Source organism: Palaemon carinicauda, chromosome 38, assembly GCF_036898095.1.
Source record: "Palaemon carinicauda isolate YSFRI2023 chromosome 38, ASM3689809v2, whole genome shotgun sequence".
Lineage (NCBI taxonomy): Eukaryota > Metazoa > Arthropoda > Malacostraca > Decapoda > Palaemonidae > Palaemon > Palaemon carinicauda.
Window position 1 is genome coordinate 13,939,032 of NC_090762.1, and position 27,438 is coordinate 13,966,469.

The window sequence follows — 27,438 nt, forward strand, 5'->3', positions numbered from 1 at the left end:
TTGAATGCGTCATCGAACAATAATGTCTAGCGAAGAATTGAGGACAGTCAATGCAAAGGTGTTAGCATCTGTTAATGTCTAAACCGTTGGTGGCTATATTATTTTACTAAAGTAGATTTGGATATGATTATAATTTTCCTTAAGCTTGAAATAGAATGCATTAGTTCAAAATTGCCGTAATAATTATGGTACCAAGATTGTTTATGTCACACAGGCCGAATTTATAAGTCTTTAATGAAGTCCGGAAAATTAAAGGCGAACTTGCGTGTTTACAATGCAGTAGCTAGTCCGGATACTTCTTCAGACCTGGGAAATTATAATGTGTAGTATTGTATTTTCAAAGCTACACGTCATAAAGCATACACTCAAGGCTACAAAGAATACAGTGCAATATTACAGGCACCTCTTAAGCTACTATTTGCCTCAGCCAATTTGAGTAGCCTTGAAAGTAAGGTCTCTCTCTCTCTCTCTCTCTCTCTCTCTCTCTCTCTCTCTCTCTCTCTCGTTTTCTGAAACACCCGAGAGCCTCTACGCACAAAAGCAGATTGATTTCTACGAACTAGAGTCGTAACGATTATGGCTACCTCCCAATACAGACATTGATAGTGAATTACGTATCTGGCAGTCAATTGCCAGGGGCTGATAGCCGATATAGGGAAAAAAAAAAGAAAAAAAAAAAAACATGGGTATTCATTCTCGCCTTAAAATATTGATTGAGAACCGAAAGTTTGACACCTGGGAAAACGTAAATGCTGTTTGCCTGTTAACCTGAAATCTATCAGGAGTTCAAATTTAAAGGAGAGATACGTCTTCGATTAATGGACGCCTCTGAAATATTATCTCTCTCTCTCTCTCTCTCTCTCTCTCTCTCTCTCTCTCTCTCTCTCTCTCTCTCTCTCATATATATATATATATATATATAATATATATATATATATATATATATATATATATATATATATATATATATATATATATATATATATATATATATACACATATATAATGGCTTTGACTTGAGAAAAAGTCAAGCTGTAGTCTTACTAAACTTACAACGCCAACCTCCATTGTTAGTACAACTGCAGTACTGGAGTGGTGTTGGTCGACCTCTCTCTCTCTCTCTCCCTCTCTCTCCTTGGCATCCATTAGTGGCTACTTGGCATCGTATTTTTTAGGTATATGGGTGCCAACTCGTTAACATTGTTTACATTTCACCATTACTCTGACTAATGCTGATGAAATTATTCGTTACAAAATAAATATTTTTCATTTATATATTAGGATTTTGCAAATAACGGAGAGATGCGTTAGTTTTTCAAAAATAAACATTTGCTTCAATTTGAATCAAAAGCTCACACTGTTACCTATCTTTGAAGTAAATGATTACTCTGATGGTGAGCTATTCATAATTATGTGTCTGCTGACAGTTAACTCTGTTATACAACGCTCATTCCTACCGTCTTCCTTAATAGTGGCTATACAGATGCACTGGGAGTATGGTAGTGACTGTATTGTATACGTACTGCATTCATTCAAATTCGCTTTGGATTCATGATTCCGAAATTACAAGGAAAAAGCTATAAATTTCTTAAATAATTAATGATCCGTGAGTCATGATTCAGTCACTACTAGCGAGGAGGATATTCGTTCCAGAATGAATATTCTTTGATTTTTGTTATGAATCCGTGACTACCTACTACCGTGGACGCTTTTAGTTTCCAAAATAAACATTCCCTTTGATTCGTGAGTCATTATAATGATTACAGAGTAACAATTTTCTAACAGTTAACGAGAAAGATTTTTAGTTTCCAAAATAAATATTCGTTTTGATTTTAGTCAATTGGTTTCTTAGATTCATGTTGATACTGACAATGGTGTCTAATGTGTTACGATGACTGACTCACACACACACACACACACACACACATATATATATATATATATATATATATATATATATATATATATATATATATATATATATATGTGTGTGTGTGTGTGTGTGTGTGTGTGTATTTATATATACTGTATGTGTGTGGTTATTTTTTTTCAACATTCCATAGCCATGTATTACTAATAATGAAGATTTGAATTGTAAATTATAGATAAAAAAGTGAAGAGAGAGAGAGAGAGAGAGAGAGAGAGAGAGAGAGAGAGAGAGAGAGAGAGAGAGAGAGAGAGAGAGAGAGAGAGAGAGAGAGAGAGAGATGTTAATCCTTTGGTCGGATTAAAGGAAGTCATGGAAGCCTGTTCTCTTTATTTCTAGACACGGCGCAGAGCAATTCACCGTCATTAGATAGGCTCAGTGGGATACGAAAGCTACTACCGGGTTTATTCCGGGTTTAACTCCTCTGATGCGGAGTTTGAACATTTTGTTTAGATCGTTCATTGAATACATCACATAGGAATACAACTTAGGATGTTTTCTTGTCCAGATTCTAAGGACACCAGAAATAGGGAAAGAAAAGAAAGAAAAGTTGAACTCGACTAAGAGAGAAGCGGTAAACCTGCCTCTGCAAGCGACTTTATTTTGTTTGTGGACTTCAATTGGATGGTGTTTACTAATTTTATGTTTTGTTTATTGCATACCAAGTATTTCCAAGCCTTTAAAAGAACAATATTCATGATAAGTTAACTTACGTTATGTAATTCCTTTAATTCGGTTGTTAGTTGATAGGGCCAGCTCAAATTCAATATTATCGTATTGTGAACTGTCATTTCTGATAAAGTTCAGAAAAAAAGGAAATTTCAAAGACTGGCATCACATGGGAAAACGAGCACCCTCCTTTGGAAGAAAGTATTGAGCTAAGTAATAAATGAATAGAATGGAAACGTTTTGCCATTCTTAAAGTAATTGACCAACGGTAATGAACATTCGCCTGTTCTTTCATATATACAGGACATAATACCACCTACTTTATCATTTATTAGAAGTCTTGAATCATTTTCAGACGTCTCATTAATCTGTTTCCTTAATTGCGTTTTGCTAAAATTCTACGCTATTGAAAATACGTCGTATTATTAAGAGAAAATACATGAATTGAATAAATATTACCGCACAAAAGAAATATAAATGGCACGCGTCAGATAGAGTATTTAGGGCACGTGAAACAGTCAAAATTACTGGTAAAATAATAAAATTAAATCATATTCAATTAAGATTTGATGTTGACCAAGCAACAGGAAGACTAACATTTTAAGATTTATGGAATACTCAGTCAAACAAAAGGAGTGATGAAATTCTAATTCTTAGTTTCATGTGTAGTAATACATTAAAAAGAAAAAAAAAAAATATGCGAAAATTCTTTTAATCTCATGACAGAAGTATACGAATTATACCTGGCATTGATGTTCTTTCAAATTTACATTAGTAATGGATGGTTGTAGAACAGTTGCTAGTGTTTACGAAGAAAACATAAGCTTTGCACCTGGTCGTTTTTATTATTAGCTCAAAGAGGCACACATAAAGATGAACAAGTATGCAGAAAAAGGAGAGATATATAGGAGTAATTTTATGTCCGTTGATAGTCTGTCTACTGATTTATTGCTCATGCAATCAACGAAAATCTCTAGAGAGAGAGAGAGAGAGAGAGAGAGAGAGAGAGAGAGAGAGAGAGAGAGAGAGAGAGAGAGAGAGAGAGAGAGAGTACTCAAGACCAGTAGAATTATACAGAAAGAATGCGGTACAACGCTTACTGGTTAAGATCACTGAATTCTTGATACAATTTTATTAGCCGAGGGGTGGGGGGAGGTTAAGAACCGAATGATTTTCTTATTTACTCTTTAAATTTACTTTAGATTTTTCCTCCTTTCAGTCTTCCGGAAAATTGGCTCTAATTTATCTCAATTATTCACGAATAACATTTTAAAGCTCCTTTTATTTATCTACATATTTTCAATTTTTTCCTTCGTTGTTCATGTTCATTGTCCTCTCTTATCTGAAAAATGTTTCTGTCAATTCGAGGAGGAGCGGAGAGATTTCTCAGGATGTACTTAGAGATAAAAAAAAAAAAAAGATAACGGAGATGATAAGAATGCGAATACTTTCAACAGGAAGATAACGGCGTTGAAAAAATAAAAAGTTCTTGCACTCTTGTTTGAGATCGTGGAATGATATAATGAATGAAAGCTATATCTTTGTAGAGCATTTTCCAGCTTCCATAATTTGAATCTTGAAGTGGAGTTTTATTCTCTGGGACGGAGACGAAAAAAAAAAAGAAAAAAAAAAAAGAAGAAAAAAAAAATATTCTAATTATCACAACAAAAATCTAAGGCTTTGTGTGATCAATGTAAAGCGCTGGGAGGAATCGCAGTCTCATTTTCAATTCATAGTATAAGTATCTGAAGGGTCTGAATAAAAAATTAAAATAGAATTCACTATCCTCAGATGATTTTTGTGAGAAGGGGTGCGTGTGTGCATATCTATCGAAATATTTAGCTATCGATAGTGTATACATACATATATATATATATATATATATATATATATATGTGTGTGTGTGTGCGTGTGTGTGTGTGTATAGTATATGTGCAATCGTTTTTACAAGGAAGTCTCTAATATCGAGGAATGTTGTAATTTAAAGAACGTGCTAGGAAGAACTCGTAAAATGAGATGTTTTGCAACAGTTGACCCTGGATAATTTGGTAATAACCATGTAGTAAAATTTTAATGAAAATAATGACATGAGGGTAATTATAAACGTCACATCCTCCTCTTCCTATGAATGGACTCCACACTTAACTAAGATATATAACAAGCCTCCATTATCAGTGTATTAAAGTATGGTTTCTCTCCATTAAAAAGGATCGGCATTTTAAATGACGAAGAGTTCATCTACCGATGTTCCACCATTTTTCATTATTGTGTTAGATATTTTCTTGTTTATTTGATCATGTTTTATATTTGACGCAAATTTACGTAACCAAAGGGCCATCAGGACGGGTCACTAAATGCTCACATCTAGCCAAGACAGGAGGAAAACAAGAATATGGAATATATCGATTCGGGCCACTGACCCGGACTTAGGGCTGTGAAGAGTCATTCAGGATATTCATGGAAAATTATGAAATGAACCATTTTCATTAAGAAATAACAATTATCAATAATTGACACAGCCTTACGCCAATACATATAAAATATAAAAGGTGGAAGTCTTTAAGTCATGACAAGAAGGTACGGCATGAATAGCCTTTTTAATTTATAGCTTCTACAAAAAAAAAGATGGTTTCATCCAATCACATATTCAATTTGCAACAAATTTGTTACTCTCCTTCGTTTAAGAAACCATATTATTATCAGTTTCATCATCAAAATTACGAGGCCCTAAAACTCCAAAAGGGAAGACAGCCCAGAAAAGATACAGAATGATGAACAATAATCGAAAGGGAAGACAGCCCAAAAAAGATACAGAATGATGAACAATAATCTAATTATAATAGAAAGGGAAGACAGCCCAAAAAAGATACAGAATGATGAACAATAATCTAATTATAATAGAAAGACAAAAAATATAACTACAGGTAAATACCAAAGATAAAACAATTGAGACAGTTAAAGGAGGAAAAGAAAAGATGAACAAGCAGCATTAATTAACACCAAATTCCAATTATTCAGTGACATGCTTTGAGACATGCGGATACCTCATTCGGCTCTACACATTCACCATCACTCAAATTCATCGATGCCAAAGTTCAACAGGATAAAATAATTAAAGAAGGGTGGCAGTAGTAGTAAAGGTATTTGAGTATTGGAACTACTATTATAAGGTGTTCTTTGTGTATGTTTAGTGTCATGGCTTCAAATATATACACGCATATATATATATATATATATATATATATATATATATATATATATATACTGTATATACATAGACAAAACAAATAATTAGTATTGAAAAAGAACCTCTTTACGAAAGACGAATATAATTTCATTAATTTGTGTGCTAGTGTAAATGTATGTATGTATGTATGTATGTATGTATGTACTGTGTGTATATGTATGTATGTACATATACATATAGATATAATATATATATATATATATATATATATATATATATATACACATATATATACAGTATATATATATATATATATCGAACACACGTAACTCAACCATTGTAAAGCATTGCTATAGAGTTGTGTTTATGACCCGTCAATGGAATGACCCCTATTGTACTGTACACGTCACGAAGGATAAAAAGCAACCCCAGGAGTCCATTTTATATATAGCTTTTTTTTCATGATATGTCTACCGGCTCTATTTGTTCCTTTAATGAAGAATGAATGTTGAATGGCTAGAAATACTACCACTATAACAGAACAAAAACAAATAATAATAAACAAATAATAATAATATAAAGACAACTCGTTTGGCTTTTAAAAAGAAACCGTTATAAGTTTCATTGCCAACTAGATAGTTATATAATAGATAACTATAATTGCGATATGAAAAATATGCAAAATTACATTACGAGATACGAATACAAAAGTGACAAGAAACTCTAATTTAATAAAACGCTGTAGAAAGTGATTTTTATCCTATCATATACCTAGCTTCATTGTATGTGATGTAAAAGTAGATATATCGTTTTTATGCGTTTGTGGTTTTACATATTCACTTCCATGCGGTAAGAGGATAAAAGCTTGAGGGTGCAATATTTTACACACACACACGCACTATATATATATATATATATATATATATATATATATATAGATATATATATATATCTATATATATATTATATATATATATATATATATATATATATATATATATATATATATACAGTATATATAACATTAGACACTGCAGTTTAGTATATTTAGTCGTGATCCTCGTGAACTACGGGAATATATATATATATATATATATATATATATATATATATATATATATATATATATATATATATATTCATTCAAATGCACGAGCGTGTGCTCCACATCGTATTCCAAACGATTTCAAAACTATTAGTCTGTACTGTGTGCAATACATTATTACAGAAATAAATTGATAAATAAAAACAATAACTTCCTGAAGATGAAGAACAGCTAGATAGGAAAGTGACAGGGTTTAGAGAGGGGAGGGGGGGGGGCGAGATGAAAGTGGGTGGGGATATCGTGTTACACCTGTATTTCCCCCCATCTCCCAAACACTCATACCAACCTCCCCTACCCCCGTTCTCTGGACCTCCCTCATGGAGCAGGCATCCACTCGTCATCCTTACTTGTAACGAGCCAGTGTTAGTTGCACTAGTTCATTCCTCCGTCACTCTCATTCACATATTCATCGAATATTCATACACATTACTCATTGTGTATGATGAGTGAAAGCTGCGAATTTTGTGTACTGGTATTCAAATACAGGCTGCAGTAGGAAAACGATATTGGGATATGAAAATACTACTTACATTATCCATCTTGTCTGACCAGTGATGTGTAAACTCAAGTTCAAAAAGTGTTTAATGTTAATGGGTGTATCCGGATAGAAAACAAACCAGAATTGCATAGAAAAATTGTAACAAGTAAACTACAACAGGTGTTATACCTCCCATGGGGAAACTGGGACAAACATCTCCATTCCTCCATGACGTGAGGAATCATGTGCTGGGGATTAGGAATACAAGATATCATTGAATCTCCCCCAATTCATATTTCGGAAATCAACAATTTGTAGTGAAAACGTTGTGGTGATTTCAAGCTGTCAATCGGATGTTGAGAAAGTTTGTTTTGATTGATGTGATCAGAATTCCGACGTGGGGCTGGTCGGAAATTGTGTCCTTGAATTGTTCTAGAACGGTTTAGTTTTCCGGTAGAATAAATAAAGATATATATATATATATATATATATATATATATATATATATATATATATATATATATATATATATATATATATACACGTTGCGTATGATGGTATTGTATTAATGTTTACTTTTAATCGGTAAATTTGAAAATAGGTTATTTACTCTAATTCATACATACATATATATATATATATATATATATATATATATATATATATATATATATAGTATATGTGTGTGAGCGCGCAGGAAATCGTTAACTAGCAATGACCAATCTGTAGCCCATTTAATTGGGTCCTTCTCATCCTTCTAAAATTATCTGAAATACCTACGTAACCTAAATGTGTTAAAGACTTGTGTCCTTGTGTTAAATTGGAAGGGAAGGGAGGGGGAGGGGAGAGGCACCACTTAGTGCCTGTGCACTATAGTGAGTCATGTGAACACTTTTGAACACACTCGTCCGATGTGAAAACTACAAGTACATCTCGTTAATTTTATTGCACTTTCTATTAGTAGTAATTTAATCAAGTTAAATTAGGTATATCCATTTTATTTTAATTAGTGATAAATTTTTTACTCCTCTTTTAATCTATTGATTAAAGTGAGCAGGATTTGTGTAGTGTGAAAATCTCCCATTAAATATGTTTGCTTGTAGTTGATAACTATATTCATAATCATACTGCTATCAAAAGCGAGACTGAACATTGTGTTCTGTTTTGTTATTATAAATACCATTTTCTCCTAACTTAATGATTAATATAGACAATATCTATCGCTTACATTACACGCAATTATCAAAAATTAAAAAAAAATGACAAGTAACATCATTCCAATTTAATTGTTACGAACGGTACGATATGGCATCTTCATTCCGTATGGGATGAATCTGCATGTCGACACAGTGACATCCGGGAATTCGCCAGTCAGCTGTTGTTCGGGGAGGAAGGCCGGAGTGGGCGAAAGAGGACGGCACAACTAGAACAATTAACATCACGTGATGGGCGACGTTGGGTGTGGGGTGAGGGGGCGCCTGAGGTGAAGTTTTACAAGGGTTTAAAGAGATGTTTCGAGGGAATTTAGTCGTAGTTATTTTATGTATTGACGTTTGTTTATAAAATATTTTCATATAATTGAAATGTTATTATATTAATGTGATGATAAATCGATTTTTGGTCTCGAGAAGTGTTATTCGTATTGCGGGATGTTTTCAAAAAAGTGATACAGTGTCAAAAACTTTATTCTTTTTTTTTTCTTTTTTTTGATGACTGATTATTTACGTTGAAATTCTAATTTAGTGATTTGTGAAGTGAAGTTGACTAGAATATTTATTTTATTTTATTTTGCGTTAAGTTTAAATGTCATTTACAAGAGAAAATATATGTACAGATCCACAAAATCATCTCAAAATGTCCTTTATGAAGGATCTACACAACCCATTTCAACATTACAGGAAAGTAAACCGACCCAAATCAACATGAGAACAATTTAGTGACACATAAGTGTGAACATGGTGAATCTCTGTCAAAACACACTTGTAACCAAGGAAAAAGTCCTTAAAATTTCTTCATAAAAAGGACCATCTAAAACTCCAAGATGTCTGGAAAACGCCGGCGATCGAAAATCTGGTCTGCGAAGGACTAGAATAAGAACTCTATTTCAGACAATGCTAGAAACTGATACTAGATCTGTAGGTAGATTAGATGTTTCTTATTGTGATCTGAAATCGCCAGGCCTAGTGGCCGAAATCATGAAGATGCAGCGCCGTACTCGTGCTACACAAACTCGTATCACCATTTTCATGTGGTCTTGCCAGGTAAATATACAAATATGAATGAGAGAGAGAGAGAGAGAGAGAGAGAGAGAGAGAGAGAGAGAGAGAGAGAGAGAGAGAGAGAGAGAGAGAGAGAGAGAGAGAGAGAGAGATCAAACCCGTACAGAGGAAAAAAAGCGCAATTTGTCTTACATAATAAAGAGCAAGTGTCTAAACATATTTACGCATATATATATATATATATATATATATATATATATATATATATATATATATATATATACTGTATATATATATATATATATATATATATATATATATATATATATATATATAATATATATATATATATATATATATATATATATATATATATATATATATATATATATATATATATATATATATATATATATCCGATCACGCTCTGCGACATTACTAAACGTATAAGTACTTGGTATCTCCCCGCCCCTCTGGTAGGGGGTTAGAGTAGTCATACCTTAGCGAGAGGAGGTACTCTGAGAGGAAAAGGATGGGTGGGAAGGATTAAACCTGTGAGTGTGTACAGTACGTGTGTGTGTATGCATATCTATCTAAATGTGCAATAGTCATTTTTAACGGACTGCGTAAACTAGTAACTAATATTTCTGTATAAAAAAATTACTCCCATATTAGTATTTGCTACGAAAGGTAGAACGTGAGATTATTGCTGCTTTATTAAGTTCATGTTCATGGTCCCACGCCAGCCCTCGCCTTCACACTCGCGCAAACACGGGCGAAAGTTAATAGTCTGAATAAGAAACTTCCCACCCACCCAGGAGCTATGAGGGAAATTCTCAGAAAAAAAGGGAAACTTTCTCCGGATACCTACAAATACATAAGTCCGATCACACTCCATTGAAAATGTGACCAAACGTGACTGTGTTCGGAAGACGAAAAAAAAAATCAAGAAAAACAGGTCGAAATCTAAGACGAAAGAGCTTTCAAGATTAAATTTGTTATGGTCATGCTTGTATTTCACCATTTGCTTAAGCAGGATGTTGCAGGAATTTTAATAATACGCCTGCTTTATGTTAAAAACTATATATACTTATATATACCTATATATATATATATATATATATATATATATATATATATATATATATATATATATATATATATATAATCATTTGTTTTATATCTACTGATCTAACTGGTGGAGACTGGAGACAAATTCGGAAAGACTACATTTACATCAATAAAAAAGTCTAAGTATCCATGAGAATTTGTAGGAACCGAGATAAAAAAAACGAATTCCAAACGGGAAAATCTCGAATGACAGGAAGAAAAGCCCTCAAAGAAATCCCAGTCATTTTCCGCCTCCTGAACATGCTGACAGGCAACACCTTTCCTCTTTGGCCCCAAGACATCCAAGAACATTTAGCCTATGTTATGAAAAACGACAAAAGAGAAATTAAGTTTCTTTAATTTTGTTAGTCTCTCTCTCTCTCTCTCTCTCTCTCTCTCTCTCTCTCTCTCTCTCTCTCTCTCTCTCTCTCTCTCTCTCTGCGAAATAAAAGTGAAGAAAGTCTCGCGTTTCTAAGCAGGGTGTCCAATTTAGCTTTCAAAGCTGTCTGAATTCACACACCATGACTTAACTAAGTGCTTGCAAGTGTGTGCCTGTGAACTTGAGAGAGAAAATTTAAATATGCATGAAAAATTATCTGTGAATGTAAATGCTTCGGGCTATAAGTTCTGAAAGCTGGAATGTAAAATTAGGAAAGTATATAGAATAAAGATGCTTAATTGTTTTACTGGGATAACAATAAGTTTAATACCGATTGTTAATTAGTTTGGCAGTTCACGTGAATTCATATCACGGTGTACTGTAGTGGAAAGTATAGAGGAGAATCTAGTTTATTCAGTTTTATAAATATGTGAACTGTATTTCATTAAAGGTTCTTTATCAAGCCCAGAGTAATGGATCATTATTATGAAAGATGTTCAGAATGGAGGTAATACCGCCATTATGACGTCAAAACGTGAATGAAAACAATTATCTACATACCTAAGAGGCCTTTATTAAAAGTACAGTTGCAAGACTTGTAGAAGGAACTTCAAATCTGCCGTTTTTTGCCCATGGCAACTTGGCACCCCAATTCATTCTAGCCCCTGCAAAAAGTAAAAGAAAAATCAGTAATTAAAAGTATGTGTGGTTCGTCAACAAAAGGTGATCAATACAAATTGACAGTTATGTTTTTGACTGAAATCTTAAAATGAAATAATACAGATCATACGAAACATTAAAACAGTCCAAAGCTACTGTTAATCTTATTTGACTTAGAAGGTTACTAGTACAATGAATTGATGAATGAGAGGATCAGGGATATGGGAGGCAAATCAACGGTGAAGTGTCACTGGTGCAAACACCGCATTTTCTCTACGAAGTTAAAAATTAGAAGTTGAACAGGACGATGTATGAAAGGAAGCAGGAGCGGAAGTAAAGTACCATGATAAAAAGTAGGCGCAGCTAAAGAACGAAGTAAGACTACCAAGACCATTTTTGCAATGTATGCAATGCACCCCCGAGGTGCTCTGGAGGTTGTACTCTCCTACGGAGACAAGTAAAACGATTCCTGTACTCATTATTATTATTATAAACTCACTCTAGTATGTTTGAAAATGTTATTGGTATGATAGCCTGATATTCTTATATTTAAAAAAAATTGTATTACACCATGTTCTAAACTCGTAATTCAGGTACAAGTTAACTTGAACGAATCCATACTTCAGTAAGTATGAAATCCTGTTTGCCTTATTTATAGTTTTCGACTGTAATTACTAATATGTATTCAGTTGTTTATACAGCAGAGTGTAATAACCAAGGTGTGAAAATTGCATCTGAATAAGGGTCTACGTAGTTAAGGAATTGAAATTTACATCATGTGTTTCTAATCGTTGCTGTAATCTAAAAGATATTTCTCTTTGAGGCTCTTACATTTCTTATCTATATCATCAGTACTTTTTATCGGTATTGTTGAATGGCCTAGTATTCAACTTTCCCTTTATCATCATGCGACATACAATGGTTGGGATCCTTCCTAAAAGGAAATGTATTTCCACACCTTTCAAGTAGACCACTTACTTATTTTAAATGTGTATTATTTTCTTTCTTATATTTTTCCCATGCATGTGATTTTAATAACCATGTTTTAGGTATCGTTTGAATGATGTTTCTAATATATGTTCTAAAAGAATTTAGTAAGAGGTATGTCTTTTTTAATTCTTTCTTGTTACAGTACTTAATTTCAGCAAAGGCATTTAATTATTTACTTCTGTTCATCAAATTTCACTTACAGTAGTTTAAAACGAGCACGTTACATCAAACTTTATAATGAAATCTGTTCTAGTGAGATCTACCTGATAGATAATTCAATATGTTGAGTAATGTGATACAGACTTTACGAAAAGACACTTGGTAAAATATCTTAACTTAAAAGTATAGTATTGATTTTGTCCCTTTGAAGTAATTCTAAAAATATCTCAACCTAAAAGTATGGTATTGGTTATGTCCCTACGAGTAACTTCTAAGTAAAGTGTATCCCTACTACACTGAGTAAATTAGCAATTTTTTGTAGGTTTCATTTAACTTATTCTATATTCTTAAACTCTTCAGAAAAGAAAGCATCTATGATTCTTGTATCAGGCAGGAATTTGTGAGAACCAATGGCCTTTTAGTACTGTATTTCTCTTTGAAAACTAAAATTACTTGGGAGTTTAGAGATGTTAAGATATTCTGTGTCTCAATAGGGTGGAAGCTCCACTGACAGCGATAGTGAAGAGGATCCAGCCCCCACACCTCCCCTTTTCAATGGGCACGCCCTTACCAATGGGGTTCTTGCAAACCGCCAGAATGGAGATAAGAAAAAAGAAAGAACCATTCGCAGCAAGCAACAAACTAGCGAAGTAGAGTCTCACAGCGAGAGTGAATTTATAACCAAAGAAGAATTCCACAGCCTGAGGGACGTCTACAATACCAGTAGTCGCAAGGAAAGCCGGGGTGCCAAGAAGGACCCTCGTTCCCAGACACCTCTAACTGATGAAGAAGAATTGGCTGGAGTCAGTGTCAAACAGTTGGTAAGTTGTAAGATGTTAAGTCTGATTTCTTTGGATATTATCGTTATCTAATTGTCTTTAAAAACATCTAGTTGTTATAAATAGTCTCAGGTTCTATAACAACCCTCTTCCTGTTGGAGAACTTGTAAGAGTTAGTATTAAAAGGGTTGGTATGTTTTGGAATGGAATATGGTCATAGCAATATCTTAATAGAAAACTAAACATCTATCATTAAACTTAGAAATTGTTGAAATCTTAGCGAAGTACTGTAGTACATTTTGAAATTCAATTTTTTATCTCATTGATTACTACGCAATAATTTCGTGTATGGATAATAATACTGAGATATTTTTATTGCGAATAGGAAATGTCAACCTTACACTCACGATTAATGAAGAATGTTGTAAAATTTACATTCAGGACACTTTAAAATTTTGCCAGTTTTAGGGAGATATTTTTTTATTGCGAATAAGAAATGTCAACCTTACACTTACGATTAATGAAGAATGTTGATGTAAAATTTACATTCAGGACACTTTAAATTTTTGCCAGTTTTGGGAAATTACCTCCTGACTGACTACAGTGAATAATTTTACATTTTAAAAAACAAATATATTCTGATGTTCAGTCGCTAGTTTGCTTTTTTCTTAAGACGTATGACCCTGTACAGGGCTCTGCTATAAACATATATGAGCATATATCATGTATGATGATTATTATTATTATAGGGAACTTTAACTTACCTTTCTAACATAATTACTGATATGGCAAAATCTTCTAAAAGTTGGCAACGCCACAGTGCTGTTCAGTAATCATAATATACTGATACTGAATACATTTCTATTCAAACTGCATATTTAAATACACACGTATTGCATAAGTTATGTTAGGGTGGGTTGCCAAACATTTCAAATAACTACAATGCATTTTTTTGTAACAATTGGCATAATTTACATGTTATGCTTCACAAATTTGAAGTAAACTGAAAACATAAGAAGTGGGAAAGATTTTCATTTCAACTTTTTTTCTAACTTTTCTTTACCTATCTTTTACGGTAACGCTTTTCACACAGTGATTATTATTTAGGTTTCTATTCAATATTATATACAATTGATTTAGTAAAACCTTTTTTGTAGCTAAATATGGTAAAAGTATATCAAAGTTTGACATGATGAACATTAATTTTTCCAAATTATTAATTCAATCTCCCAAATCACAGAGATCATCGTACTTGAACCAAGCTCAGGAGAATAAGGTTCATCACCAGCCCCAGGCTACAGAAAACCACAAAGCTGAGGTCAACAAAAATATCAATATCACAAGTCTGGTGAGTTATGTGTTGAGGTTAAGTAATCCAAACCACGGATGTGATAATTCTCTGACAGTGTCCAATTAAACAGGAGGAAAATTATGCAATCTCTTTATAGCTATGATATTTTAGGTTGTTTTTAGCTACATATAAATATGCTGATCTGTAGTTATCCTTAAGTATTATTCAATTATTAACCAACTTTATTCAGGTGTGATGTACGTTTTAATACGATATTAGATGTTTGCAATGGCGAGCAATAGAATCCAATATGTCAATAAAGGCACACATGCTGAAGAATAGGCCAACTTTCAGATACTCTCAGGGAAATATTATCAAAATTATCAGGTTAAGAAAAAGGATTTCTCCTATATTCAGCAATAATGTCAAATTAAAAATCCCAGTAAAGAAATGAAAAACTAATGGGTCCAATAAAAACAAGTGGGGAGCTGAAACAAGATGCACATGCTAAATTTTGGTGCTAAGGTATTTTTAACATTAACCTTATTGAGGAAATATTGGATACACAAAATCTATTGTTTAACTTTGTAGGTTACAATGTTTTTTATATTAGTCAAATTGGCTAAAATACTGCACTTTCAAAATAATGTATATTGAAAATCTTAGTGCAACAGTGGTAAGGTGCAAATTTTTCATGTATTTAGCAGCATTGTCAACCATAAAATTTAAGGACAAAATGGACACTGTCAGTTATTACTCAAGTGGAAGAGATAGTTTTTATCACATCATTTAGGGTAAAATCTAATTTCCCTTCATATTGATGAAAGTATTAGTAATCAATTAAAAAATTATATTTACTTTACCTTTTTTACTGTAAATGAAAAGCTTTAATTGACTTCATTACATTTTAAACTTGAATAATCAACAGAGCCTCTTCATGGACATTGCTGTCAATTGTAATTTCCTAATTTTGTATTTGAATTCACAAACTTTTAGTGTTGAGGTTTGCCTGATGCATCAGTAAATGTTTATTATAAGTAAGTTCTGATTTACACAACTATCAAAATTATATATAACAAAACCTTTACAGGTTGATACTTATTCCTCGCCACCACCACCTCGTACGCCCACTCCTAGTAGGCCTGATGACCTTGCGCCTGTATCGCTGAGATCACTGGTAAATTTCTACATTATTTTTTAAAACATTTTGTACTATATCTATTCATTCAACTACCTATCTATACATATGTGTGTGCAATATTAACAATCTAAAGTGACCAGGTATCATAATTAAAGGTAGTGTAATTCTCTTATAACTCTTATAGTTTATGTCTGACAAAATTGGTTGCAAGGATCCCACAGCCAAATATGTCACGGCTTTTGTATGACCTAATCTCAATCACTGGCAGGGTTCTACATTCCTAGATTGATAACATTTCTTTTCAGTCTGTTTGAAAGCTTTTAGTTATGTTTTTCCTACTCTACATTAAACATCAAATGATTTTCTTCTTTCTTGCATGGAATATTCAGGTACCGTACTTGATGAAAACTGAGTATTGTCTATTTGCAATTTTACTAAAAAAATCGAAATAACTGATTTAAGCATATATAAAAAGTTTTCTAAACTGTATATTACCTATTTAGGATGAACTGTACTGTAATTCAGTATACATACCTATCTGTATACAGTACAGTGCTTGAAGTTTTCACAAAAATAAGAGTATACACTACTATATAAGATGTAGAAAAGCAAAGTAAAGGCTTAAACCAGAAAAATACGGCAACACAAAAACATGAAAATGTAAACAGCTCATTATACATCTTAAAATACAATAACTGTTACATAGACTTTAGAAAGGAGAGAAGGAGATGACAAAATATGCTACTGATATAGGAGACCCATTTCTCAGGAATATATGAAGATCAGATAGTGGTTTAAGCCATTGAGCACAATTCCCCCCACCCCCACACACACAATAACAAAAGCAGAGTATCTTCTTGAATATATAAAGAGGGAAGCAAATGAATAATATAAAAGTAAGGCTGATGCATTTGCCATTCCATTGTTCTTTTAGCTTTTATGGGCAATGCTCTTTGACATATGATGAAAATAAATATGCTGTAATCAAAATGGTTTTCAAAAGTTTAGTTATATCAACATGTTAATAAAAATGCAAACACTTTACATAAAATCCACTATTAAAGTGCCTGTAAATATTAATCTAATAAAGTTTAAATTATACAATCTGTACATGGTTATATTGCAAATTCAGAATTAAAGCAATGCAATATACTTTACATAAAAAACAAATGCTGTAATTAGAAATCTACCCATACAAGTCTCCCACTGATATGTATTCTTATGAAGAGATAGTTTAAACATAAGAAGCGGGGAGAAGAGCTGCTAGTAAATAAAAAGTAGTTGGTACAAAACCAGAAGGATGAAGTTAACTACAAGTCCAAAATAAATCAAACAGAAAGACATTGGTGATGGCTCAGATCAGATATGAGTTCAAATAGAAAGTGCAATAGACGGAACAGATTGAAGAGAACTAGTTCTACATTTTACCCTAAAAACTTAAGATCTTCTATGGAACCTTCGATAATAATGAAACGATAAGCTACACATTGAACTAGAGAAAACACAAGCATTTATAAGCATCTTTCAGTATGGTACGGTATTCTCTACAGTACCATACTACTAAATCTTATTTCTACACGTAATAAAATGCAACGAGGAAACCAATGCTATTACCCTGCCCAGGACCATCAAAAAAGATATACAGTAGGTGGGAAGGAAGAAAAGTGATGATAGACTCCACAATGAAAACAATAGACATGCTTCTTAAAAAATAGATTGTTGTATGATTTACAGAAAACTGAAAAATTCCTAAGTTCTTCAGTCTATACTCAATAGTAATACACCATAGATATATGATACCTTACTAGGAACGATACAGTGCTTTTGTCGGTAGGAGTTATATCTTCTAGTTCATATGTATATATTGAAATGCTCTTTAGGGATAAAACATATTTACCAATTTGCCGACATTAGTTCAGCTGTACTTTGCAATATTCAAAGAACCACACCATTATAGAGAAAGATTATCAATAACAAAAATTGGTATTTTATTCATAATTTCTTCCTGTTTAGCCTATTATCAAGAAAATTAATGTTATTTTTTAAATTTAGGAAAATAATTATCCAATATCAATAAAGAATGGTATTTCATTCTTATTTTCTTTGTTTTCAGTAAATACAGATTGATTATGTGCCAAACCATCTCTTCTTGATTTGTGTATTCCTTTTATACAAGTAAATGGGTTATTTTGATCAGATAAGGAAAGCACAATACCAGGAAATAATTATGTATCTGTGAATTCTATGTGGCAAAGTCACAGGCAATTCCAATGAATCGGCATTATTACAGAATGAAGATTCAGGTCTAATTTGCACTTGGAAGATTTTATTACAAATGAAGTTGCTGGGGAATGTGGTGAATACCAAATGGAAAACCCACAGAGGTCTTATTGATAATGATGATAATCAATGATTTAATTTTTTTTGGACATTTGGACATGTGATTTCAAGTGATAAGGAACACTAGCCTGAGGGAGAAGGGACAAGGAAGAGTACTTGAAGTACAGTATTGGATATGGATATAGGAGGGCAAAGACCCGTACAAAAGGCAAAATAAATTATGGAAAAGCATATAGAAACCAGGGAGACAAGGCAAAGAATGGAAATAACTAATTCTTTTATATACCTTATCCACGGGAAATCCAAGATAAAATGTTAAGGCTTACAAGAATGATCATTGGTAAATGGATATGAAAAAATAAAATGTCATTACTTAAACGACCAAGGCAAACACTTGCATTTCTAATGATAAAAAAAGAAAGACAAATATGGTCATCAAATACAATAAGCTTACATTTGCCCTAGAAAGAAAGTTATGCACCACTTATCTAAGAATTTCATAACACACTAAAATGTATTTCATACAGTACAGTACTCACAATAAATATGTCTTGAATATAACATTTTCTGGTTGAAATATTCTGGAATCACAAGAGAATTTCTAATTTAGATTTCAGATTAAAAACAAAAAAACAAATGTTCTTACCAAGGTGTGCCTTGTCTGAATAAGCTATCATTAAGAATTACCTTTTTAGCTAGTACCATAAAAAGCATTAGTGATAGATTTTCTATTTACAGTGTAGAGATTATGTCTTAAATTGCATAAGTGAAATTTTTATCTTGTTTCACTCTATATAACATTCATCCAAATAACCTTCCTAATTTCTCATCTAAAATATAGCATATGCTTTTGTAATAAAATCTTATTTTAATCTAACCTTTTTGATAACTGCATACAGTAGAGCTACTATGGTTTTCATCTTACATAACTGAACTAAGAATGTAATGATGTCATTTTGTACTTTATCTAATAGAATACTGATAAAGGCTATGTGAATGATTGCTATCAATGTTATCAGGTGTGTCTCGTGCCAGTACCTCTTCGTATCAGTAGATCTGTATTATTTGCAAAACAAAATGATGGGCTTTGTTGAGGTTACCAGATAACAGGCAACTTATCATCAGAGCACTCTATGAAGAGAGCTGGTCAGTATTTGGATGTTATTCCATTCACAGAGTTGTGTTGCTTTAGCCAAAGGGAAGTGGAATACACATGGACTTTACTGTGTGCAATAGTAGTTCTTATTATACTCAAAATTTAAAAAATCATATTGACTATTCTAAGTCAATAAAGATGATAATAAGAATAATTCAAAAAATGGAAATTATTATCTAAACAATTATCATCATTATCTCGTAAGGAAAATAATTTCCTAACTTAACCATTCTGTCATGTGAAGTTGTTATTTTTCCCATTGTGTAAAACATACTAAGCCTTAACTATTAGGACAAATACTTCCAATTCATTCCACTGAATCTTCCTGAGATTACATAAAATTATATTAAAACATATTTCTTACGGGTGTATCTCATATTTATAAAGTACAGTACAGTGGTACCTCGGATATCGAATATATAATTAGTTCCAAAACAGTGTTCAAATACAGTACTAAACCAATTTCCCCCATAGGAATGAATGGAAATATTATTATTTGGTTCACCACTCAAGGGTGCTCTTATTAAGGACCATTTCTACAGAAAATTTAAATCAAAATATAGTGCAGTACTTTAAAGCATAACAAAATGATAAAAAGTTATAATCAATAACACTGAACCTTGAACCTCACTTTTACCTGTAGTAAAGAGAGCAGAGGGTCTTATTGGAAGGTGGTAAGAAGGGAAGGAAGAGGTGGTAGTATTGCTTGTAAGGCAAGTGTCCTCCATAAACATGTTGGGTAAGTAGCTTTCTAGATATTTCTTTTTTTGTGCCTCTTTTCTACCACAAACTGTGATTCACTCCAAGACATTTAAAAAAAAAAAAAAAGAAAAAAAGAAAAAAAAAAGGGATCAAGAGTTTTGTCTCTGTCTCCCTTTTACAAGGGTTTTGAAATAGCCTAATGTTTTGTCATTACAAAAATTCCATGCTCTGCTGGCTACTGCCTTATATGGATGATACTTTCAAACAAAATTAAGTAACTCAGCCCATCTTGCCATCATTTCTTTTATCATTAAACTAGGTACTGGATCCCTTCCCTTCTCATCCTCTGAATAAATGCCCACTTTTGCTATTTGATACTGATCATTATAAAGGTGTTGGAATTCTTGTTGTTAGTGCCTTGGTCCTCAACTAACTCCTCAACACCTTCATCAACTTATAACAACATGGACTTTACTAAAGAATCAATATTCTCAACCATAGGTTCAGTCTCAAGTTCAAAACCTTTAAATATCCTCTCCTACACAGTCTGGCCAGAACTTCTTCCAGGTAAAGCTCATTATTCTTGAAGACACTTCCACTCAAACTTTGTCAATGTGGTTTAAAGTATGGAACATTTTGAAGTAGTTCTTCCAAAATTCTTCAAGTTTTTACTGCGTGTCAGAGGTGACTTCGAATCACCTTTGATAAATGGTTTAGGATACAGTCTTCTAAAGTTAGAAATTACCTGTTGGTCCATGGGATGAACAAGAGGAGTCGTATTAGAAGCAGAAATTTCACAATGTCAATATCAAAATCCCATGACAACTCATTCTCCATTTCAGGAGGGTAGGCAGATGCATTATCCATGACAAGGAGAGCCTTAAGTGGCAATTGTTTCTCTTAGACTGTATCTCTATGCATTCACCCCAAGAAGATCACCCTAGTTGTCCAGGCTTTACTACTGGACTTCCACATTATCCCTAAGTTTTCCTTTTTATCACATTTCTTTCATAGGCTTATATCCAGGTAAAGCCCACTTTCATTGCAATTAAAAAGTTGTTGGGCACTTTAGCCTAATGTGTTAATACAACTTAAGAATTCTAAATATTTCTCAGTTTGTCTTGAGAGACAGTTTCACTATGAATAGCACTTCTTTTTTGCTATTTATCAAACCAGCCTTGGCTAGCCCTAAAAATTTTATTGTAATCTAGACCATCAATCTTTCCTTCTTAGGAGCCACTATGTATGGATACACAATAAAATACATGATATTAGCAAAAAACTTTAATGGAATAGGGTTTAGCTTCCCTGAACTAGGGGAGAGCCTAGTAAACTAAGTGGATCACTTTTGTCTGGGACACCTATTTCCTCATGGCCAAGCATCTCGACCCATACAGGGTTTTTCAAGTTATTCAACTGCTCAAATTTTGTTCCATCTCCAGGCCAGGAAATGTTCTACAATCTTGTAAGATCACCAAATTTATTTGAGATCTGGGGGATTTGATCTCACAAGTATCACTGTACAGTATATCCTACATTATGAAAAACTTCAGAACAGTGAAAATAGTTATAGTGGCTGCATATATCTGTAATCTGTCAATTTTATATATAAAAATGAGCCTTAGTCATAACGTAAATTTACAGCAGTAAGACATGCCAGAAAAAGGAGTGACGTTGCAGAATATGTACGAACCACTGTTGGTAGGCATATAATTTTGAATTTATCTACCTAAAGATTGTTTTTACTGTCTGGTAACCATTTTCATTATTAGTTATTCAACAAATGAAGTTTGGGAATTTTCATGTTCAATGCTAAATATTTCCTGGTGGGGCTTCATAGACAATCAATAACACAGTAAGCTTTGAGAGTACAGCAGGTATTAAATGCCCTAAATGAGACAAAAGGTCTCACATTGCTATGGAGTACAGTTTCCTCATCAGTTTGCATAAAGCTCTATTCAGAAAAGCAACTAATCACACATACTGTACTTGAAATGACAATACAGAGAAATATAGATAAAAAATAAAATCTAATGGCCAGTGTTTATTTCAAATTGTTTATTTCACAGATGTCCTCTTGCCGTAATTGGTGGAAAAGACGGTTTGTTCATAGACTATGGCTGCACATTTAAATATTCACATGTATTCATAGGACACTGAGGAAGGCACATATTGTAGTTTACTTGATTTAGGCACTCAAGTCTAGCATTGAAACTTCCTTTCAGTGGACGATTGTGAAGCGTTATAATTCAGAATTAGTTTTTTTCACATTACTTTCATCTTGCACAGATTATTTTACAAGTGAAAATGGATCGATGTATAACACTTTGTGCTCTCTTTTTAAAATAAAACAGAATACAGTTTAAATATTGTATTCATCAGACGAACGTTGATGCATGTAACATACTGTATCTTTATTTTGATAGTGGTTTGACAATTTTTTTGTAGTTTATTTTTTTTTATGTGAATGGGTGTAATGCATTTGATTTTTTGTATCCCACTACATTTCAATATTTCTAACACGTAAATTCACTTCATAAACATGTAGTTATGGAATTTTTTTACAATTTTATGGATTTCAACACCAAGAATAGTCATAATTTATGCTATAATGTCATACTATATACCTACTGTATATATATTTACAGTTGGAATACAGTGGGCTTTTACATTTGCATTCATATAAGATGCAAGTGATAACTAAAGTCATCATCAATTAGGTCTAATTCCAACATTACTCATTATAACAATGTAAATTATATGAATTGTTCATAAAATATGAAAATATTCATTTCATTTATAAAGCATTTTTATAAACAGAAATCAGCGTATGAAGCGTCGGCGACAGGAAGCAATAGTGCCATCAGCAGGCATAGCAGCAGTAGCTGCGGTAGTCCAGGTGGTAGCAGCCCTGCACCAAAGGAGGAATTGAACATTTCTCTACATCAGCTGGTGAGGACAACAGTATTTTTTTAAACCATTGCATATTAATTTCTATGTTACTAGAATTCAAAATAAAAAACTGTAAGGCTACCAATTCCACCCAACATTGTTCACGATTATAGTTGATAACTTTATGTTTTTCGCTGGTACCACCTAGCGTCTTTTGGACTTATTATGCAGCATACATTATCTATATTTACGTCTCTTATGGAAAGTCTAATAAGAAATAACTAATACTCCAATGTGTGCTGATTGATCCATGGCTTATCTTTATATACTTCATGCTGTCAGAAAATCTGTGTTATGGTTCTGTGTACCTCTTTCATGGCTTTCTTAGATTATATTGTTTAACAGGATTTTCAACCCCATTTAATAGCTCATAGATTTTCTATATTATGTAACACTTTACAATTACGATACTGTACCCTGATCTTAGCCACAGACATTTTGGTTCTTTGCCGTATTTTGGCAATACATGCATAGCAACTGGCAAGAAATTCAATGCCTCAGACCTTTTCTTATATATAGCCATTTTCTAAATAACCTTTTTATATGCAATATAAGAATTTGATATATTTGAAAGCCAAAGGAGGGTTTAGAAGAAGAATGTATCATAATAAATTTTGTATGTGTAAAATTTTGGGATATTTTGTGTTGTTTCTTATAGATTTTGTTTCTATCGATGATAGAATTTGCACTATGATGTAAACATGTATAGTTTACAAAATATGAAAAATGGAAAATATCTCCGTTATTTTTAATGTAGTTGATAAACAAATCTAATTCCAAACAGTCTATAATTAGATGCCATAAAAATTTTACTTCAAGTAATAACATTGTTTACTCTGATGTTAGACAATTGAAATAGTGCTTCTTTAATAGAATGTCTGAGATTTTGACTTGTCTCAACAGAAAAAGGCATTTTTGATGTGCTCAACTACTTGCTGTCAGATTTTGAGGTTCAAGTTCACTGATTGAAAGCCACCCTATTACTCTGCTTACAAATGCTTCTCAAATATATCTTTAGTTATAACTCTGGCATATAAAGAATTTTTTTTTTCTAAATGCTAAGATGTCAAGAGGACACAAGTTATTTGATAAACATAATAGAAATTGAGAGGGATGTATAGAAATTCTACAATTGAAAATTAAATATTTTTCCCATAATATAAAAATTAAAATGATGCATTGTGTATGGTACACAACATAGAATATTGCCCTTATCCTTCTGTCTAAAGCATGATTATTTTTTCTTTATTCATATAATTTTTCATTGGATTAATTCATTAAAGATTAAATTCAAATAGCAAAACTTTCATGATCAACTGCTATTTATTCAAGATGTTTTGATTACAACAATCATAGTAATAACAAAATCTTTCTTCAAATTAGGACAACCATAGTAGCAAAAATTTATTTTCTTTATGTAGGTTTTATATTAGAATCCTTGAAACTGAACCTCTTTCTCTGTGTTGTGCCCAGCTATTACTTCTTTGGCAAGACAATCACTTTTAAACACTAGGAATTCATGTTATTACTGCTGGATATTATCACCCCTTTGAACCTTTTGCTAAATCAGTCTTTATTATTAACAGAGGAGTAATTTTCAGTATGATAAATAATTTATTTTGCTTTATGTTTTGGAAGATCTGTCATTGCCTGACTAGACTATTCATTGCACAGTTGTGTTTGATAGTATGCTTCCTTGACCCTGTATTGTCTTTTAGAGGTCCATTTTATACCAGCATTCAGTTCACAATAATGATTTGAAAGCAAAACTCTTACTTGTTGCTATCTCTAATTCTACATGTAATAGCTTAAAATGTTGATAATTAAAATCAAATATCATTTTCTCGATACAGAGAGAAGAATATTGTCGATCAGTTCAAGACGAACACATCCGTGCCCACACTCCCAGCAGAGCTTCTCCTGAAACAGGAGTTTCCATAAGGCAGCTTGTAAGTATCAAACCTGATTAGCTGGTCCCCTCAGTAACACTGTATATATGCCATTTCAGTGTAGTCACAGCAACTGCAGGGTTTGTACAAATTGCTGATTAGTTTGCATTTTGCAAGTATTTTATTGAGTTATAAACGAAGTGTAATATGTAGATAAGGTCATAATAAGAACACCAATACTCTAAATTTATAGTTGAGCACACTTTCTCATTTCTAAGGGCACGTGGTGTTTTTACTGATCGAAGTATAGTATACATGAGATATCAAATTAAGAATACAGTACATATATGAGAATTGTGGAGACGGTCAAAGAGTACCGTACAGTATGTACAAGTTCCATATAGTTCTTATTTGCATGTGCACATACAGTATTAGTCTCTTTATTCTGTCTGACATACAGTACATGTTGAAATTGTTTATCATAAATTGTTTATCATAAACAAGAAGGAAGTTTTGTGAAACATGTTGCAAAGGTAGTTCCTAGAATTTAATTTGAACATGGAAATTCTAAGTGATGCAGAGCAAAAAAGTCACTTCATGTGAGAGGAAATGTATTTTACTATATGGTATAATTGATATTTGCATGATTTTGGAGCATATGGATATTAAAGCAGCTACTGATTAAATACAAATAGATGCTGTACTGTATTATGACATATTTTATATGACTTCAGTACTCAAGGGCCTTATGTTTGTGGTTTTTGGGTAATTTCTATTGATGCTGTTGGTATTATAATTCCTTTTTTTTCATTGATCTCTTTGCCTATGCTGTTTATCATTTGCTCTAAAATACTTTACATTAGATGTTGCAGTGTATTTTTCTTCTTGAGTACCAGTAATTATAACATCCAGGTATTTACGTTCACTTCATGATAAGTCCTAACACTACGTTTCACTGCACAAAAGAGTACAAAGTTGGTTCGTAATTTGTGTATACAGTGTTGCTTCTTGAACTTTTTCTCATATAGTTGTCAAACAACAGTATTCTTTACATATTTGCTTGATATTGCATACCGTGCATCTCACAAGAAATATTTACAGTATTGTAATTATCTTTCCTGTATTTCCACTTACATTTCTACGATCTTATAGATCAGTGATGATTTTAACTGCAAATCCTATTTCAAGCTTAAATGCATTTTACTTTGACAATTTATGTAATAGAGTACTGTATACCCTAGTGGAAAGTTGGCTTAAAGCATATTTAGTTCTGTGATGCTTATAAAACTTGATTCCCATGTGAATATATTTGTTCTCTTAGAAGAAGTTACAAACTTTATTATGTACTTGATTAATGAAAATTTGGTGTTATGCAAACTATATGAAAGGTGTGATGCATGTACAAAACTACTCCTAAAAAATTTCTTGAGTGTTGGCATTTCATATTCTATGATGCATCCGGATTGATCATTACTACCTTGTCTATATGGTTCTGAAAGAGTGATGGTACTTCATTCCAATAACTCATCATTACCAACATTCTCCTTATTGGGGAGGGGTCTTAAAATTCTTATATTTAGGGGAGATTGTGATTCTCTTGAAAGTGTCATTGATAAATAGCTTCTTGTTATGCACTTACACACCTTTGCTCTTTTACATGGTCTACCCTTTTTAGCTTTGATTACAATGGAAAAATGCTTTGTAAAAATCAGTTTGTTATTTGTACTTCTCTGCAGGGCTATTTGTGCTATTGATAAACAGAAGTGCAAACAAACACCTTTTAATGGAAGCATATATTTGTCACAAGAAGGGGTATGCCTATTTGTATGTCTAAAAGACGTAATATAATAGTTACTTATTTTGGGTTTCCTGTTCTTATAAGGAATATAGAGTACCCAAATATTTGTTAATTAAAATTCTCTTTGTGATGCAATAAGGGAGTTTCTCGCATAGCTTGGTGGTTTTGGATAAAAAAAAAGCTAGTTTCTATCATGCAAAACATAATAGAAGGTAAGTAAGTACTATACTCCTCTAAATCAGTCTAGGCTTGGCTTAGAAACTTCATCTATGAGTTCAGGTACCGTATTTGTCTTTCTAATGATTTGCAGGTTTGTGGTTAAAACTTTTTGGAATTTTTTATTTTGAATAATCCATATTTTAAGATACTTCAGTAAATATGCTGTATTGCAATAAAGGACATTTGTGAACATTACAAGGATGCATGTTTTTTTATGTAAGATATTTTTTTCATAGCGATGCTTGTTTAAAGGGTGCATGTAATTCAATTTAAATCTTAATGGTAAAG

At 32.5% G+C, this 27,438-nt stretch overlaps 1 protein-coding gene across 1 annotated transcript in view; it reads left to right on the plus strand.

Annotated features, from left to right (window-relative positions):
- LOC137630241 (titin homolog) overlaps nucleotides 1-27,438 on the plus strand; it is a 186,997-nt gene that overhangs the window by 49,393 nt on the left and 110,166 nt on the right. Inside the window, exons 10-15 of the mRNA XM_068361699.1 lie at nucleotides 9,389-9,627; nucleotides 13,378-13,704; nucleotides 14,903-15,010; nucleotides 16,044-16,130; nucleotides 23,113-23,244; nucleotides 25,098-25,193. Of these exons, the coding sequence (XP_068217800.1) occupies nucleotides 9,389-9,627; nucleotides 13,378-13,704; nucleotides 14,903-15,010; nucleotides 16,044-16,130; nucleotides 23,113-23,244; nucleotides 25,098-25,193 (989 nt within the window). The remainder of the gene's footprint in view (nucleotides 1-9,388; nucleotides 9,628-13,377; nucleotides 13,705-14,902; nucleotides 15,011-16,043; nucleotides 16,131-23,112; nucleotides 23,245-25,097; nucleotides 25,194-27,438) is intronic.